This window comes from Thermobia domestica, chromosome 15 (assembly GCF_964235325.1).
Source record: "Thermobia domestica chromosome 15, izTheDome1.hap1.1, whole genome shotgun sequence".
Lineage (NCBI taxonomy): Eukaryota > Metazoa > Arthropoda > Insecta > Zygentoma > Lepismatidae > Thermobia > Thermobia domestica.
In genome coordinates, this window is record NC_137468.1 from 106,170,467 (window position 1) to 106,191,332 (window position 20,866).

The 20,866-nt window shown below is 33.9% G+C and overlaps 1 protein-coding gene across 1 annotated transcript in view; it reads right to left on the reverse strand.

Moving 5' to 3' along the window:
- Positions 1–1,924: 1,924 nt before the first annotated feature.
- fest (wurstfest) overlaps positions 1,925–20,866 on the reverse strand; it is a 65,829-nt gene continuing 46,887 nt past the window's right edge. Inside the window, exons 4-6 of the mRNA XM_081740031.1 lie at positions 15,156–15,280; positions 11,376–11,660; positions 1,925–2,725 (exon numbers count right to left, since the gene is read on the reverse strand). Of these exons, the coding sequence (XP_081596157.1) occupies positions 2,500–2,725; positions 11,376–11,660; positions 15,156–15,280 (636 nt within the window). The 3' untranslated portion in view covers positions 1,925–2,499. The remainder of the gene's footprint in view (positions 2,726–11,375; positions 11,661–15,155; positions 15,281–20,866) is intronic.

The following is a 20,866-nucleotide window of genomic DNA, read 5'->3' on the forward strand; positions in this document are numbered from 1 at the left end:
TATCAATGATTCTCTGAAATAATCCAAAGGAATTACGAAAGTGTATATTGCCATTTCGTAACAAACGTACGAAGATGGGGAAATATTTATTTATTCGAGTTGATTTTGAGTTTAACGTCCCGTTCAGCAGCGAGGTTATATGAGGCGTGGACCTACTGATTAACGTGGAATCCCAACCACGAGCTCCCACCGAGAAGCGAACCTGGATTTCCCACGCCAAAGGCGCGCACGCTAACAGCTTAGCCATGAAGGAGTTCTATTTATTTTTTTGCAAGTTTCTGACCTTTTTTTATGGAAATAAACTGCACATTAACTACAATAAACTTTCTAACAATATTGATTACGTAAGGAAGTTTGAAATGAAATGTTAATAATAACTGTAGTTAATAAACATAGCACAATCCATGACTTCGCGTATTAAGTTGGGATGTTCTAAAACAATAATTTTGTCAATACAAGCATTTTGGCTCCGAGGAGAATGCTGGTTTTGACTGTCAAGTCAAAAGAATATATTTCTTAAATTTTTCAAAGCAAAAGGCAAGGTTATGAAAGTGCTAAGAATAGATTTTTATATTTACAAATTACAATAAAAAAAATCTCTCTACTAAAGAATTTGGGAGAATACGTCATCGATGATTAGTAAACATAATCACAATAATCCACGATACCGCGATAGCGAACAATTTCATATTTTCAGTGAATTAGTAAGAATCATACACTAAAATGAGAGGTTGGTTTCTGAAAAATATGCTAAGAATGTTGTAATAATAAACATGTATTGTTTACTTTGATTAAAAAGTAAGGCTTTACAAATATGAAACATATATTCCTACATGTTAAAGTTCATTAATTATTTTAAATTAAGTTTCTAAACATGAATAAGAGATACGGTACTGAAGTTAACACTTCATGATTTTTTTAAATAAATAATTAAACCAACATGTGGCTATAATACAAAAATAATTTTAAAGAGTAAATAAAAACCAGATTTAGATTATGTTCTGAAATACAACTTACTTAATGTTGTTTCTGAAGTGATAAAATAATATTTTGATTTCCTTCGTTTTTTGTATGAATACATACAGTAAACAACCGATTATCCGTGGAATTGGCTAGCGCGGCAACCGTGGATAATCCGAAAAATGAACGAAAACGGACACAAATTAAAAGGAAAATACTCCTGAGTATTTTTTTTATTTACAGTAGAAGGCCTACACATACATTTGTGGATTAAACATTAATTTTCTGTATTTACAAGTTTGTTCGCTTACAAAAAATTGATCAATTGTATTTGTTTTTGTGTTAAAGCATTTCTCTTTTATTTATAATTAAAATTTTTATATCGTACCATAATTAACCGTCGCAAAAAAGAAGGAAGAAGGAAAGGAAGACCCGGATAATCGAAAGTTTACTGTATTTAGAACAAGTTTTGACTTTTATAACTATTATTATCATTAGTTTCAAAAAGAATCTTATCATATTAGTACGTCAACTGAAATGTTCTTTCAGAAACAAAAGCAAATAATTTTGAACAAGAATTAATGATTTTTTCTATTATTTTTGAGTGCTAAATTCACCTAACGATTACTGTAGAGATAATTTACGGAAGAAATAACACAGAAATACAATAAAGTGAATTAACATAATTTACGAAGCACTCAAAAACCAAAATTGTTAGCTACTAAGCTTCGCAATAATAATTACATGATTCAGTTAATAAGGGTGCAACGTTATGGTAGCCAAGAGTGTTGTGGTGATATCATATTTCTTACCAAAAATTAACAATTAGAATACGTTATCAGTACAAAAAATCATTAACATGCACTTTAGAACTTGAAACTAAATAGCTAGTTATTACTTTGTAATATGTTAAGCTAATGTTTCTAGTATAGTTTAGAACCATTCTACGAAATAAGCTCTAGAATACATGCAAACATAATTCATTTATTACACCTGCTGCAACACAATAATGCATGTAAATGACTTTAATCTAACTAAGGAATACATGATATTATTCCTGTAATAACGAAAAGAAAACGATTTTATATAACTTCAAATTATGGTTTCTAATTCATACTAATTGCTCAACATCTCATTAATAACTACTTCATAAAAATTTAGGAATGTGTTATAATTTCTCGAAGTATAAGACAGTCACACAACAGATGTTTGGCGATAGGCACTCCTAGTAAGGCACATATTATCCAGATTAACATTCGAAACTCTCAACCAATAAGTTTCTTCAACCAATAACATATTCACTGTTTAAAGTAGAATTGAAAATATCGTACGTGGATTAGTTATAGGTGTAAAAGTATACTTTTCAATCCGTTGATTGCTGTCACTACCCTCCTGACACAAATTACACTTTTAAGTGCCACAAATTGTGCTATTTCTTGTCTATACAACAAATTAACATATTTCATTTACACATAAATACAGTATTCTTCTTCTACGACAAACGAACAGAAGAATTCGAAATACAGAAGCATTCTAGAATTAGTATACTTTAAGTTGGTTCTTCTCATCAAAACCTGCCGAGTGGCCAGCATTCCTTACAATAAAGCTAGTGCCGTCATAATGCATTCGCCTTTCACCTCGGCGAACAAAAAGATGAGACGTTTGACCAAGTGAAGCAGTGCAATGAAGAAAAGGACTTGTGATGGATGCTGTTCCATTAGTTGGAGATGTGCGAAGCTGATACTTGTTGCTGTTACGTGCAATTCTGGAATTTAAAATATTATTATTTGCAGCAAAACATACATTGATCTTAGTACAATAATCTCTACGAACTTGACATGCTGTCTCAACGTTTCATGGACTTATTTGTTCTTATGTAGTAAAAGTGATACACTAGAAGAGCTTAAGATTTTATCCACAGAAAATAATTCTCACTATTCACGAAAATTGTTAATTCTCAGAAAAGTCTTAAAGTTTGATGCTATATTCTTAAAGTTACATGCTGTATAATATTCTCCTTATAAGCATCAATGCAACTTATTTTAAAATGTATGCGATATTGATGTCAAGTAGCTACGACACTCAGTGAAAAAAAAGTTCTGACGTAAAGATTTTCCTTACAGTTAGTTCTGGAATTTAATTTAGTATGTTCCTAAACACTTTATAAGATAAACTAACTTCGTATGATATAATGTATTAAATTATTTTAATGTATTAAATTTTAAATGATTACCGTTGTTTGGAGAGTATTCAATTCCAATAAGGCTGAAAGAAGACAACAAGTAGACAACATTACTTTTGGTAATACAAAACTATTGGATTGCAGGGTCCATGGAACTATTATATTGTAAGTCTATGATCTGCAATTTAAAACCCTGATTAACCCACCGTATTCTCCTGACATTTCTCCCACCGATTACATCTTTCGGTATTTCGATCAATTTTTGTCAGGGATGATCGGACGGTGCAACGTGCTTTGCATCGCAGGCTCCAAACTTCTTTCGTCATGGAATCCTCCCCGCTGCTGTGTGTCAAAGAACGCTAGTCATTCGGAAGTCTTAGTTAATGAAATTCATTTATGTCTGAGAATTTAATCAATTTTTTCTTCCGTAATTTTGTGTTTTCGTAGCTAAATCGTAGAAATGTTTTTTTTTAATATAATGTATTATGTCATTATGTATTTTATGTAATAAAGCTGAGACGAAAACATCTCATCTACACGTGCCTGGAGTCAGAAAGATTACCAGCAGATCTTTGTCTTTAAATACTCCCTCCAACCCGAAAACGGGGAGTTTTCACGGAGTCAGTTTGCGGAGTCACACGGAGTCTATGGAGTAAGTCGGAGTCTTTGGAGTCGGTTATCGAAGTTAGTCTCCAGAGTCTGTCGAGAGTCGGTCTTCGGAGTCATCATAGGACTCAGTCGCGGAGTTGTCAAAAGACTGTCAGCGGAGTCGGTTCGGGGAGTGCATGGCAGTCAATTGGGTACACTGAGAGTAAATTAGAAAACGAACCGAACAATCTGTAATTCGGTTGTCGACAATACAGAACGACGGACGAACAACAGGAGGATAGCAGGAAGTCCAGCAGAGAAGATGAAGCTACAGGTACTGTGACGTCAGACTTCTTCCTTTCTTTTCCTCACCTCTCGCCTACCCACTCTCACTCTCACTCCAAAAAACTGAAATCCTTATTTTTATTTGTCTTAAAATCAGACGGGTGTCGTCCGCTCCCAGGACCCGTTCTACCCTTGAGAAACATTTCAAGAACCTCACTTTGACGACACAGCTTTCTTTGAAAATACTTTTCAAATTAAGCACCCGTAAAACTATTTTGATGATGTATCTTCGTAACATTCTATTCATTTGTTTGACTAGTTTGGTTTTCTTCGTTTAACACTTCTTATTTGTGTTGAGGGTGATATCTAAACCTTACAGCTGGATCAAAATACATTAGCTCCTACTTGCGAATCGAAACCGGACCATCCTCTTTAGCCGCTTGTCCACAAAGAAGTTAATGGAATTTTTTGTTTTGATTTGGTTAGAAATATTGTGAATAAGAGTAAACTTTAAAAATATGTTTAAAGAAGGAATAGGCAACGACACATAAATTGATAATCTGTAATCCAAGAAATTTAATGAAATGTTCCTGTGTTCTCAAGCTAGGAAAAACGTTGTTTATGTTGTTTTTGTTGTTGTTGTTGTTGTTGTTGTCTTTTAATATTGGTTTTTCTCTTAAAAGAATCATCCTTTACTCCGTAGCGGAACGTGTGGATAGATCGCACTCCATGTTTAGTGTATATATCCTCACAAAAAATATTTTTTAGCATGCTGAAAAGTTCAAACGCTCAGTTACAATAGTCTGTCATTGACTGGTTTGATTACGACAACCTTTCCTATTTCATTCATAGTAGTATGGCAGCAAGGTATCTGTGACTCATGTTCTCTCTTTCTCTGTTTATTTGAGTTCGAAGTGAATCTATCTACTGTACAACCAACGGGTGAGAGAAGCAAATAACAATAGATATTACCGATAGTACTCTGCTTCTACGTAGGTAGTAGATACGTAGATTAAAGGAAAAACTTATCAAAATTTACTTTCTTATTATGTTGTTTCATTTCTTACGGATATGAAATTCTTACGGGTATTCTATTATTCTAAAAGAAATGCAATAAACAAAGAGAAGAAAAGAAAAAGTAAAGAAAAAGGACTGAGATTGAATCCAGTATCGAAATGCTTCGCGAGTTTGTAATCATTCATTCCACTCACACATCCACTGGGATGTTGATGAAAGATATTCCCATTTTATATCATACATTGAGCTTTCCTACAGGTCGAGCTTTCCGTCTCTTCGAGCCTCAAAAAAGGGCTTTTCTGCATGTCTCTACAAAACTTGTTATGAAAGCACCTCAGGATTCTGAAACATGCATTTTTGGATAGGGCATATAATAGTTCCTAAGTGAAGTCTTGACCCGACTACGGTATGTCCCATAGTTTTGGAGCTATGAACCTTTAAAATTCATTTTTCCATGTTTTCAGTAGCCTATAACTCCGAAAGGAAGCATTTGTGCACCCAGGATGGTCTATACTTTTTGTCTTATCTTGGTATCAGGAATCACTTCCCAAACGTTGTCGGTGTTGTTTTGAAACACCCTGTATATTTAAGCACAGAATCTTGATTGTAGATGCTTGGCAAACAATCTAAATAATAGTTTCAAACAAACATATTCAAAGTTTCACTCTCTTCAATCCCCCCATCCGTTCTTTACCAAGCTTCTTTAATGAAAATTTGTGATAAGCTTCTTTAATGAAAATTTGTAATTTTCCCTTCACTTGTACAAAAAACAAGATTACCAGGATTCATTTAACCGAGCTTAATTCTGTTTTTGCTTATAATTTTATTATTTTTAAATATTTTTGGAAATATTTTCATACAAGGAATGCTTTCTATCATCTACACTTACGAATCACTAAACGTTAACCAAAGATGGAAGGAAAATGTAATAAATGCGAAAAATCTTGGCCACAATTACGAGCAGGACTTAATGAGCATAGACATACATGCAAGACAATTTTCCAATATAAGCTACGTAAAATAATTTGCAATTATGACAAAACGTAATGTGTATTATCTTTATGGTATAGGAAATATACTCATAGCTTAGAGTTAAAATCTGCCAGGAATGGAAGTGTGAATTCATCCCCTTCATTTCAAAACATGTGGCACGACTATTTTCGTCTAAAAAAGAAATGTTCGATTTTGCCGTGTCATAAATTTTCTTTGAGGCATCCCAATTGTACTCTCTGCAGGGAATTAAAATCAGTAAAGAATAAATGATTTTCCTCCCTATTACTCACTCCGATTTCTTTTAGAGCTTCACGATAAATTTTCTGAGATTCATTCGGTTTTGATACAATATTATGTGCATTTCATTTTATTTTTTCCGTAATACCAAGTTCTTTGGACTAAAATGAGTCAAGAATGAGCGGTACATCCAGCGTTCTCATGTGGTATGGATTACTCTCCCCTCCCGAATTAAAAAAAAAAAAAAAAAAAAAACTTCAGATAATTTCCGTCACAACTATTCGATTTTGGTATAATGTCGTACATTTTACTAAAGCTTCCTAAATATTCACTTTATATGGAGCTGAAATCAGTAAATAATAAAGTACTGGTATTATTGCCCCCCCCCCATTTCTTTAAAGTTACAAAATAACTCATATAAGATCCACTCGATTTTGATCAAATATTATATAATTATGTTTTGTTTGATTCCTTTTCGTAATCTATTACGTTTAGGATTAAAATCAGTCAACACTGACCGATGAATTTAGCCCCCTTTGTGGTATGGATTACTTCCCCCTTCCGGTTAAACAAGATCCAAAATATCTTTCATTAAAATATCTTTCATGAAATATGGCGAACAATTTTTGAGGTTTCACACTCATTTTCATTTCTTGGATTTAATATCATTGGAGAACAGGAGTGAACCTAATTACCTCAATTTTAGAAATATTATATTGTTATAGCTTTGGTAAATGTTCTTCGATTTTAACACAACATGGCGTATGTGTTTATTGAAGTTTTACATAAATAGCATTCTTATAATTGAAGTCAATCAAATATCAGAACTCACTTAACCCGTTCTCCTCCCTCCATGAAGAGTGAAATAAAAATTATATGATAACTTTCGCAAACAATGCAATTTTGTCGAATATGGTAGAATTATTTCTTTTCCAAAAATTTCCAATCGTTTCAATTGCTTGCAACTGAAATGGATCGATAATAAGGAAGTGCGTTCTCCCCAATTTCAGGGCAAAAATTTTTTGGTCGCCATGTCGCCATTTGCGACTAGAAATTTAGAGCTGGCGACCATTCCTTGTTAGGAATTGTTTCTGCCTAAACTCACAGTTTCTGTTTCGCACGATAATAATTGTCACTGAGTGAGAGAAAATACGGAATGTGAAGTATTTCTTTGTCAAACCACAGGTCATGGGAGGCGGGGCTCTCATAATTTGTACGTGAAAGATATTGGCGACCATCATTTTTAGATTGGCGAGTGCGTATGAGTTTGAAATTTTGCGCCCTGCCAACTTTATATAACGTATTTTGTTCAATACTTATTAAATACATTCAGATTTTACAGAAAATTAAGCATGTTTTGTCGGACAGTAGAGACGTACTCCTATAGTTTGTCGTTGAAATTAAGGGGATAGAGAATTGTTTACTTCAAGAATATATAGCATCACTAATAATATATAATTATTTGGAAGAAATAAATTATTTCAATATTTAATCTAATAAAGTTTATGAAATATAAAAGTTAAGAGTTAATTTTAAAATGAAATCAAAAATATGAAAAGAAAGTCTTTAAATGAGTAAATTATTCACATTTCATATCTTTACTTCGGGAGTCAGATTTTAAAATAAATTGATTTTTTTCTCCCCATCCACATTTGTTGGTGAACTGTAGATTAACGTTCCTGACCATTATTAATACATTTCAAAACAATTTTGTAATTTAGAAGTTCCATAGGAAACAGACAGATGTCACAAACACTAGAGAGTTTAATATTTAATTCCACATGTTTTCCCTACCAAATTTGTACATATTTTATAATAATGTTACGGTAGTTTTATTGTCTATTTTGAAATATAGACAAACAAAATGTTAGTGAATTCAAATGTTTTAAAAAAACTGAAAAATCATTCCTCTGGTTTCTGTAAAAATTACTTGTATCGCATTGTGAAGAAATGTTTGTGGCTGCGTCAACTGTTATGTATTAGGTTGTTCCATATAAAATGACCGTTTAAACACATAGATTTTATATGTTATAAACACATAATTTTGAAAAAAGAATATGTAATGAAAGCATGCTCCATCTGTATCAATGCAATCAACTACAAAGTTTTATCTACGCTCAAAGAACACTTTTGTCTTAGAATCAGTAAATTCGTTGAAGGCTGTTTTGACAGCTTCCTTATTGGCAAAGCCTTTATTCACCAGAAAAGCATCTAAATGTTTAAAGAGGTAGTAGTCAATAGGGGACAAGTATAATGAGTATGGTGGATGAAGTAGAACTTTAAACGTCAATTCTTTCAGTTTCTGTAGGGTCACATGAGAAACATCTAGTCGTGTATTATCGTGTAAAACAAACACTTCCTTTCTGTTAACCAAAGCTAGCTTTGAGGACAACAGTGTTTTACTCGCAATATCAATTTGTTGACAGAATGCTGTACACTAATGGTTTCACCCACTCCTAGAAAGCTGTAATGGATTCCATCAAACTATCACCATTATCTTCCTTGAGTGTAAGTTTGGTTTGCTTATATGCTTTGACATTTGACTTTCATGTAGCCATTGTGCTGAACATGGATGATTATCATTGAGTATTCACTTTTTATCACATTTGATCTAGACGACCCAGAAGGGGGCTTTTTTTTGTCTAATACTCGATATTCAAGTACACCTCTAGAAACATTGCAACATGAGTCTTTCTGTAAATTCATGAGGAACCAATTTGTCAAGTTTTTTTCATCTTCTTAAGAGCTGCAAGGTGTCTTGTAACTATGTCTACTCTTAGTTAGGCAGCAAATTCTCGAATAGTTATGGAAGGGTTAACTTCAATTAGTGGCTTCAGATCATCATCACAAAGAATGCAGGACTATATCCCCTGAACAATTTCTCTAACTACCGTCTCACCGAGCGAGCTGTATCCTTCCCAAAAGCAATATTGAAATTTTGAGTTGCTTGGGCTACGAATCTTCAAGTTTGAATTGATAAAGCATATAAAACCGTATATTCTGGATTTCCATGTCTATATTTAATTTGGAATTTCTGAACGTTTTAGGGTTGAAAAAAATAATAAAATTATATATAACAATTTATATTAAATTTTAAACTATACAATACAAGATTTATTCTAAAAGAAATCAGCCGACACAAAAACGGACATTACATATGGAACGACCTAATTAATATAATAATTGCGTTACTTTTAAAATTAAGCTCTGTTATTTGTTTTCTAGATTAGTTAAATTTGAATTTTTATACTTTTTTTATTTTTATTTTTTGCATCTATTACCCTTTGTTCTGTATTTTTGTTTGTTCTTTAAACAAGTTCTTTAATTACACTCTTTTACTTAAGTCCATCCCATTGGTCTACTTTGTATTTTAATTAAAGTTCCTAGCTTCATTAGAATATTGTCTATTTTATAATTTCATTAAACGTCCTTTGTATTATCAAAACGGAGTCTGCATTTATTATTTCATATTGATTTTATTGCTTTGTTTTAGTTCTTTCTGGAAGTTAACGTCTTTTTTCAGCACCAAGGCTTACATGAGACATTTAGACGCAGTTTAAGCTGAAATCCAAATTACCGTAAGGCGTTCAGTATACTCAGCGGGAATCAAAACTAGTACCGCATGCACTAAACGCGAGCGCGCTGGAGACTAGATCAGCAAAGAGAGGCTGATTTAATTGAATTTTAAGTACTCTTACATGTAATGATTATATCAAAAACACTCCAATATTTCATTTCACGAGTTGTGTTCAAAAACGAACCGAACTTTTGCATAAAATCTATATTGCTCATTTTGCAACATTTTAAGCATGTTCCTCCTCAAATTGGTCTTCTGTACTGGCAATACACCGTTCCCTATGTTTCTTCCCTTTTTTAAAAAAATACCCTGGAATGCTCTCTTATCTCATTGTCCTGAATCTCTTCTATGGTTTGGAAACGGCGTCCTTTCAGAGTGGTTTTAAGTTTGGGAAACAAGAAAAACTTTTAAGGAAGTTTTGATTACCATTTGCAGTGGCAAGAAGTTCCTGATTGATTTGAGCACTGCTCTATTTCTGATCGTCAGTTAACTAAAACGACACGAATTTTATACTGACACGACGCATCTTAAGTTTTCAGTCAAAATTTGATGGCATGATCTTATGCTTATGTCCACTTTGTTAGCATCTTCTCGAACAGTTAAACGACGATTTCCATTAATCACATCACGAACTCTATCAACATGGTTGGCATCTATTGCTGTGGAAGATCGTTCAGGCCTGGAATCCTTACCGACAGACATTCTGCTCTTTTCATAACGTTTAAACTACTCATAGTACTACGTTCGATTCATAAAGTTCTTCCCGTATGCCTGATTAAACTTTTTGCCAAGTTTACAGCAAAATTTCACACACAAACGTTATTCTTCAAGCTCTTTCATTGTCATTTTGTCACTAATCCGACGAACAGTTTGTACATGTGCTCACTTCAGCGACTGTAGCTCGGAAACTAAGGGTCACAAGGTAACAAGACAAAAGGCAGTATGTTGTCTGAACCTGTCGCTAGGTGCGCTTCCTTTGTCCGTTGGCGAGCTATTTCAGAAGTTCGGTTTGTTTTCGAATACACCTCGTATCTCCCAGATTCATCTAACTCTATAACAGAGTGTATCACCTAAAATAGTATAATTAAATTAAAGCACTTAAAACAATGCACAAACATAAGAAGGTGCTTTCCCAATAATACGAAACGAATGTAGGGTCTACTACTAATTCATCATATGTCACAAGAATACAAATTTCCTCTTTTTTTAGTTTAACGTTCCACAATTATGCCCTTTAAGGAGACGGATGATTAATGAAAGTGAATGTTGTGAAATTAAATGTGTATTTTCTCATTAGGAATCGAGCCGAGAATCAGGAATTCCCTCATTAATGGATGTGCTACATAGCACAAACGTCCAACGTTATATGTGGAATTTAGAATAAACTACTGTAGTAATACAAGAAATTTCTCTAATAGAAGAAAGTTGAATAAGATAATGTAGCAAGATAAGAAATTCTGTATATTTTAAACGGAAATTTGATATACGTTGCCAGGCTACGAAATGGTTTTGAAACTGATAAAAACATTTACTTACCTTACTAGTCCGTCAGGAGTTTGTGAAATTCTAACATTGTTGATTATCCAGTTCTCGATTCCCTCCTCACTGACCCAATATTGGGATGCTTGAAGAGCTGAGACACAGTCCTGGATGTAGCTCGGACCATGACGAGAATCACTGTAGTAAACTGATAGAGAAAAATCCATGCTCATATCAGAGAAGTTGTCAGTGGTAGTACGAGTTCCTGCTGCGTCCACTAAATAGACCAAGGCACACTGTTCTGAAGTGAAGCTCACACCTTTATACCACATTTTTGCGTACCTGTAATGTAAACATACTAACAAATACAGTTCATTATACATTGTAAAACATTGTAAAACTTTGTCAAAGATTGTCTTTGGGACAAAACGCCTTATTAACGAATCGTACTTTGGAGAAAATATCACATAGACGAACTTTGTACTTTGAACAAAATTTCTTTTGGAAGAACTGTACTTTGGGCAAAATGCCTTAAGGACGAATTGTACTTTGAACAAAATGTCTTTGGATGAATTGTTCATTATACTTCGATATTCTCATATTGATGTTTTATTTGGTTTGCTTGATTACAGAAAGCTTATACATGCAAAACACCACTCTAGTGACGTATTATGGTTTGAAATTATTTCTTATGATAATGCCAATTCTTAATTCTTTGTAATTTAAACTATGCTTAATTACTTCTTTGCTGCATTTTTTAATATACATAATATCAATGACATTTTTAGGTTTCGCTCACATCAAGCATGTGGCTGAAATCAAGGTTAAAAGAACAACTACAAAAGTGAATTATAACTGGTAAGGCCGAAGTCCCTTTCTATATAGCAGATTTCTTATTTTGTTCGTATTTTTTTCTCGGCACTGATCAACTGTTATTATTACATTAAGTCTGGAGGAAAGAACTAAAGTGATAATGTTTTGCGAAAATAACATGATCAATGCGGTAAATGGCAGCAAAGTTCGAGACGACATCCTAGATCGAAACTGATATATTTAAAGCATCACGGTGCAACATCAGGTAAGTGATGTGCGACCAAAAGTAACGACAAGTCTTAAAAACTAGGTGCAACGGTCTTCCCAGTAATTAATTGTTCCACAACCCTTTTTGCGACGGATCTTGAATGTTGAGAAATGTTATTCTTACAAAATGAACCCTTGAACATCTGTAAAGATGATCTCGACCGTCGAACAAAAGTAAAGGACAGGGGAGAGAAGTAAAGACAACTAATTTGCTTAAATAATAATGATTATGTGATTTTGAGTACATGCAGTTATTTTAAGTAAATATTTTTATTATTTTCTTACTACTTTCATACCAGTGTATTCCATTGACAGTTGGGGTTTTTAGAAAGTTGATTAGTTTAATATTTAGATAAAGATACTGTATCAAGTTATTAACATGTAATTCATCAAATAGAATTACTACTCTAATGTGATGTTTGCCTCGACAAAGATACCAGCAGTTTGCATATGTATCGAAAACATGAGCTTGTAAATAAAAATATCAAACTACATACACTGACTCCATTTAGTTTTATTAAATAATTATATCTTGCAAAAAAAATAGAAAATTTCCTCCTTGATTGTAATATATAATCAATTAACGGTAAGAGAAATGTTTGTATTAATTTCTTCAATTCTTATTTGTTTCGTTCGATCAACACTCTGACCTTGACTTCTATATAACGAATAATCATGATTCAATAGTACATTTTAAAAATTAAATAGTCAGTTACATGCAACCATTTACATTTAATTATCTCTGAATTGAACACACTAATTTCAGCCACTCTTACGTAACCTGCATACCTAGGTACCTGTACATCACATCATTTATTAAATATTTTCAAGTTGTCTTTATTTTCTTGTAAATTTTACTTTTTTTGTAATTTTATCTAGTTACATACTATATTACTGTTTGGAATTAATCGTGTTATTTATGGTCTGTTTTATTATCAATGTTAATTTGTAAAATCTTATAGACCATCCAATCTTTAATTAAATATAGAATAGCAAATATTTCACTACGAAAGAGATTTTTAATCTTTGCAGAAAAGAAGAAAATTCTTATTTTCATGCGTGTCTTGTTTAATATATATAAATACACATACACTTCAATTATAGCACTTGCTTATTATTTTTATGAAAGTCAATGTTGGACGATATAACAGCGATTTAGTGTATTAAAAAATGAAAGGTATGAAATGAACGTGCCAATAATAGAAATAATAATTAGAAGAGGAAGTTTTGGGGTAGTTTACGATTATCTATAGATATATTTGAAAAGTTAATATTTGAAAGTTGTTTTGAGAGAAATGAAAATAACTTGTACACTTGTACAAGTAATTACAATATGAAGAAAAGTAATAATAAATTAGTATATTTTATATACATACATCTGGTCTCTGTATGATATTTTACGTTAGACATACGTAAGTGGCTCCGGCGAACATAATGGTAAGAGCCACATATGTTGAAATTCAGGTTTGTCAACCATAAGATAATTTATCGTGATATACGATAATTTAAGCTTTAATGCCATGTATGATAATATCTTTGCGATAAAAGGTGAATATACGATAATTTTAGAACGTACACTTTTTTCACCGTTTTCGAGTGTGTAAATAAACTGTACATTAGATAATTATAAAATATACACAATGAGGTTTTAAACTCATTTCCACTAAAATAAATCAATAAGCATTTGAGAATTGGTAAATAGGAATCCTGCATTTATTCTTTAAATTCAATTACGTTTACGAGAGAATAGAAATGTTGTTCAGAGTAGGGTTAATAAAGATAAAAAATAGTGAGGACTGGGACGCCGATTTGAAGTTTGAAACTGAAGATTATTAAATAAGTTTATCATATAGCTATTATTGCTATTATTAGTAGTACTATACTTGGTTCTACAATTATCACATACATAAGGAATATATGATATTTTCATTTCTGCGGTTGGCAACTCTAGTGAAATTGAGTTCTTAGGACCAAACCATAGAATAGTACGTAGATAATTTATTTTGTTAAATCTACATGCAGATAGTAGGGACGCTTCTTTGATATGTGTCATTGCATTGAACTGCAATGCGGATGTTGAACCTTCTTTCTTAGTTCACTCGAAAATTAATATATATATACATATACATATACAGATATATATATATATATATATATATATATATATATATATATATATATATATATATATGATATACACTTGACTTCCCGGGCCGCTCATATATATAAAGTTAAAGACAGTGGCGTAGGGAAGGGGGCCCGGAGGGGCCGGCCCCCCCCCCCCCAAAGAGGTCCGACAATGTACTTTGGTACTTTGATGTTTGTAATTTTTTATATATTTTTATGTTTATATATTTTCTTGTTTGTAATTTTTCTATATGTACCTATAACAGCACTTGGGCCCCCCCCCAAACACACATCCTGGCTACGCTACTGGTTAAAGACATTGAGCCTTATGCAGAGTCGTTCTGAAACGTGATGAGTTCCATACTAAAGAGTTCGACTAACATATGTTTCCTGTACTAGTCAGATCTTTAGTATGATTCTAATCATATCTGAAAACGACTCTGCATAAGGCGGATAAGTTTAACCTTTAAGCCTAACTGCATTGAGGATTTTTGTATAATATACAATTTTACTGGTTCTACCATTCTATTATTGTCCATGCAAAAGCTGAAAAACAATACCATAAAATTTGGCTGACACGTATTATTTATTAAACAGTAATAATAATAGTATCTTCAAACAATAACTTACTTATTATTTCCATGAGAGTCATGAGCTAGTATCTCCACACGGCTTCCATATTGATAAATCCGTCCATTTGGATGCAGAAGAGCAGCTGCAGAACCCGTTCCACTAAGAGCCATCACTATATTGTTCTATAAAAATGTTTCAACTTTAGTATAGTTACAGATAATAGATATAAAAACACTATTGACACTAATTAAGTTGATCGAGATTCTCGAAGGTTCACTGTCACAGAAACATAATCATGAAAAGTCCATCCTACAAAAACTAATGCAAAAAAAAGTATTATGAAAAATAAATTTAAAAAAAACTATGCATGACGATGTACGTAGGAAGTTCAAAAAAAACGTTTCCTTATTTTTACTTATGTATTTATATTTGGAGAAAGTGTGAGCCCAATAATTGACGTGAAAGTAGCAATGGGTTCTTTCGCCTTTCCTCTACATTTACCACACAATGTAAGGCTCTTGTAGGCTGCCACGCATGCATAGCATGTGATTAGCATGAGTCATGCAGTGAGAAACGTGTCCTGGTCCTGGCCATAAGGAGTATCGAGTCATGGGGGGAATGCATGTGTTAGTGGTGTGGAGTAAAGAAGAGATTTATTCAGTGATCCAGTATGAGTGAATAAATGGCCTAGCTCATATCGACATCCACAAGCTGGCTGTTTATGGAGACTCTGTAATGTAAGTGTAAATTGGGTGAATGTGGTGCAAATTGTTTTCTGAAGGACAAACATGCATATTCGACGAAGATCGACCAGATGCCCCGTCTCTAGTAAGGGACAGAACCAAGGGCGCCCATGTTTGGTTTCCAAGGGGGCAAGTATAAGCGATGTTTCAAAAATAGTTTCAAATTTTGCTGTAACTAATTTAAAAATTCTATTGGATTTTCGATATTCTGAAGTACAATTTCCTCTAGGGGGAGAGCGCCCCACTTGCCCCCCCACCCCTGATGGGTGCCCATGGACCGAACATTTGTTCACGAAGTGAATGCACTGGTGTTATCCAACCGAAGAATCAAGGTTCGTGAAGCAGCCGCTGATCTGAACATTTTCGTCGAGATTCCACACAAACTTATCCACGAAACACTGGCTAAGGTGTCATTGCGTTGAATCCCACAACAATTTACTGAACAACATCGCAACACACGTTTGACCTATTGCCTGGCTTCTCTGACCACAATAAAGGGAACAACTTTCTCTGCCGTATTGTGACTCTCAATGAGAGCTTCGTTCATCATTACCCTCCAGAATTGAGCTGATGTCGGTTCAAAACTCGAAAAAGTTCAAACTCCAATTTGCAATTAAGGTTTTTGTGACTGTCTTTTGGGATTCCAAGGGAATGATGCTCAAAGGGTTTAAAAAAAAAAGAAAAGAAACAGTTAATACTGCATGGTATTGCCAAACACTGAAGAAAGTAAAAAACCCAATTCGCTGCAAACGTCCTAGACTTATTTCTCCTGGTGTCATTCTTCTGTATCACAATGTTCGTTCTCATTCGGCAACATTAATATAGACTAAACTTCGAGAAATGAAATGGGAAAGGTTACCAAACCCCCTACAATCCTGACTTGACCTCAAGTGACTTTCACTCGTTTTCTTAACTGAAGTCCCAGTTGTAGGGTCAAAGATTTCATAATGATTTGGAGGTTCACGAAAAGTGTTCTTCGTTCTCTGGGCCCTGAATGATTTGCAGATGAGTATCAAAAACTCGTGCAATTATGGAACAAATGCTTGTGCCATCTTGGAGATTATTTTTAAAAGTGGGAAATGACCATGCTACTTGGTGCAACTTAATAATTGTCTGTATCTTAAGAAATAAATATTTGACAGTATAGGGAAACCTTTTCCTTGAACGACTTACATATAATAGAAAATATTAGAAAATAAAGGACTAACATTAAATCGGAAAATAATGTTCCCGAAATTGATCAAGTTGGCTCTCTTAATTTAGAAAGAACATTTCTTCATAGTAACGTTCGCTATTGGCTTCGTTTCACAATAGAAGAGTTCCTTCTAATATGAATCCGAATAGTGGTTCTGATTCAGTAGATTCCATCTCGTCTTCTAACGTATCGGTAACTTTCCGGTTTCAATATACACGTCTTATTCTCTGTTCTTAAAATGCACTGCTGAACCTTTAATTTTTAAAGAAAAAATCTTTAGAGAAAAGTTTCCCAAGGGTTCTTTGGCTTCAAATGTAAAAATGCTATAATTCAATCTTTACTTACACCTTTCTTTCCAGGTGGCCTACTTGTATAAACATACTGGTCTTAGCGAACACTAATACTAGTATTGTACCAAAATTCTAATGGCACAGTACAATTACACCTGTATTCATAGCAAAAACTTACTCTATGTGCATTCACACTATGTGGTAAACATAATGTGTGTATATGCTGAGGGTAATTGACTTTTTCTATATTGTTGCAATCATTGTTATAATATAAGGGCCTACTTGATTCATTGATTTATCAAGTGTGATTAAAACCAAAAACTCAAAGGGATTTTCGAATTCAACTTAAATTTAACTTCCTAAATCAAATAAGAATCATTGTAAGGCCTGAAATAATTAATTTCAAAATTTATCTGAAAATGATATTATTCTTAAGAGGATATTTCAAGAAAATATTGTAAACATCATATTAAACTACTTATAAAATTAGCAGAACTTTATGAGACCTGAGTATTTGAGTAGTCAGGACCTGAAGTTTCCATCAGTTCCTAAATCGTGGCCAACTTATTTTAAAATTATTTCTTGTTTCTATTTACGCAATGAAAGATTGTGAAGGAAAATAAACATTTCTTAAAGCTTTGACTGGTAAAAAATCTACAGGCAGAGAAATACATTTATCTAATTCAATGTAAAGACAAATGCCAGCAATGATCATGTTATGGCCCAGTTATGATCGATGGACAAGTGGGGATGTAGTCACATAAAGAAGTCTTAACAACTCTCTCTCAGAATATCTGTCCTCTTTACTTAAGTTTGGGATTGTGATAACGAAAGTTACATACTCATACCATCATAGGGAAAACCGTTGTCTAATGGTTTGAGCGTTAGACTCATGTCCGCATGGTCCCGGTTTCGATTCCCAGGCGGTTCTTCCCCATTTTCGGCGTTCACCCAGCGTTATGAGGCAAAATGTGTGGAGTCACGTGAAAACAAAACGTGGCAGCTACTAGGTCTAGAAATCACCTGATGCGCCTGTTAGGGACAGGGTGTCACAGGGCCTAACCACATGTTTCGCCGTTACGCTGGACGTAGATCAACCGGTCGCTCGCGGATGACGCTGGAGCAGGCTTAGGCCCACAAATGGGCCGTTACGCCAAGTGGTTGGGTTTGGTTATAGTTTCTGTTGCAAGCCAACGGATGAAAAAATGTTGTGTACTACTGTTAAATGATTTTTTTTTTCAAATTTAATATCATATAAGTGCTCAAATACTATTTTGGGACAAGTTATTTGTATTGACTAGTGTTGTACAATATAAGTCCAATTGTATACAAAACAAACAGAATTTTGAAAAATAAAGGGTTACCTAATTTCTTTCACCTTCGTATTATTCTTAAAAAGTGAAAGTCAAAATAACAATGAGCCATGAGAAATTCCAAAAATATGTAAGTTTGTTGCTTCCAACGTACCTAATGCGCAAAAGTACAATAACAAATCACAAAGATCCAACCATCAAAAGTTTTATGAAACTTATATGAAAAGTAAGAAAAAGTTGTGACGATTGTATATTCGTTTGCCAACTTTAAGTTATAAAGTAACGTCGGTGGTAGGAGTTGTGTTAGAAAAGTAATGAAACTGATTTTGTACTAACTAAAGTGTCTGTTTTTTAAACAATAATGTTATCCCCTTCACAGTAGTTCCCCTGGGCAGCTATACACCGGTGGAGTCGTTACTCCCACCCTTTGTAGCAGCGCTGTGTCAACTGGTTTGGCTTTTAACTGATCGGTTACAGTCTATTGAATGTTCCAAAATGACGTCTTTTTGGGACATGTTTCAATTTCGGGAAAAAAGTAACAAGGACTCAAATCAGGTGAATAGGGGGTTTGAGGAACAACAGTAATGCGTTTTGAGATCAAAAATTCACTGATGGAAATGGTCGTGTGACACGGGGCATTGTCATAATGAAGTATCCACTTGTCTGCAATGTCTGGTCTCACACGAATCACTCTTTTACTGGGCCTTTCAAGGACACTTTTATAAAGCACTTGTTGACAGTTTGTCCTGGTGGAACAAATTATTTGTGCACGATACCCTCACTGTAAAAAAAAAAAAAAAAAAAAAAAAAAAAAAAAAAAAAAAACAGCATCGTCTTGATCTTTAATTTGCTCATTCGACATTTCTTCGACCGAGGAGATGACGGAGTGTGCCACTCTTCGCTTTGCCTCTTAGTTTCAGGATCGTACTCAAATATCCAGGATTCATCACCTGTGATCAACCAATTGAAAAATTCTTGGTCATTGGCAATCCTCTCAAGAAGATCAACGCATACGTTTTTTTGATTGTCTTTCTGTTCAATTCTGAGGGTTTTCGGCACTATTTTGGCACAAATCCTTCGCATGTTCAAATCGCCTGTCAAAATTTGACGGTGAAAGTGTTTAAATTAAACAGTTCACTCATCATCCTTACAGCGTTTGCACACGTCCCCGGCAATGCCGGATCCGGTTCCGACAATGCCGGCGATGGAGTCGGCGGCAATGTAATCAAATGGTAGCTGGCACACGCTTTCCGACCCGGCAAAAAAGCCGGTGGAACTCCCGGCTCCGGCAAATGCAGCCGGACTAGCCGCCGACATGTCGGTGCCGGCTCCGGCTCCGGTTTTGTCGGCGGCAATGTTTTATTATGCGTAGATGCACACGCAGCCGGCAAAGGCGGAGCCGGCTTGTTGATAGGTTTCTTCAATCTAGCTACAGTGAGTGAGTGGCAAGGCGTTGTGTATTCTTGTTTCTTTTCCTGTATTTGGATCTTTTGTTTACTTCAGTTTTTTTGTTATTTTCTTTTTTTTCACATCATATGAATATATAATGAAGAATGAAATAATAAAAATGGCTGTGAGGTACCACAGATATAGTGGCTTGCTATTTACATAAATTCTCAGCAAGGGAAATTCGGATCTTGTTTGAATTATCCAACTACGGTAACGCGTAAAGTGAGTTTCACACATGTATGTATGTATATTAATTTGTTATCTTCTACAGCTGAAACTTACTTAAACGATTTAAACAAAGGGGTCGTTGGATTCGTTTTGATAGAGAATATGTCTTAGCATATATGAAGTCATAATTTTTTAAAAAATCAACATGGCGGAAATGAACAAAATGGAGATACGAAGAAATTATGAATCTAGGATAGTTGCCCAGTGCTTATCCTGTTAATTATGCAACCCAGTATGTACGGTATAAATATCCATCAATCGTAGAAGTAGGCATTTTCAAGCATAACAAAGGTTGTAAATAAAATTAAATAAATAAAAACTAGAACACAGCTACAGAAAGAACTGAAAATGCACAAACAGAACAAGAAAATGTCTATTCTTGTGGTTGCATACTGTTTTACCTTATAGATCGTAATAAAAATATGTACTCTGTCTTGTCTGGTATTTGTTCCATAGAACGATTGTATACTGAGTGAATAGGCAGCCGCAATGTTGCCTTTGAAGAGCTTATTATTATTATTATTATTATTATTATTATTATTATTATTAT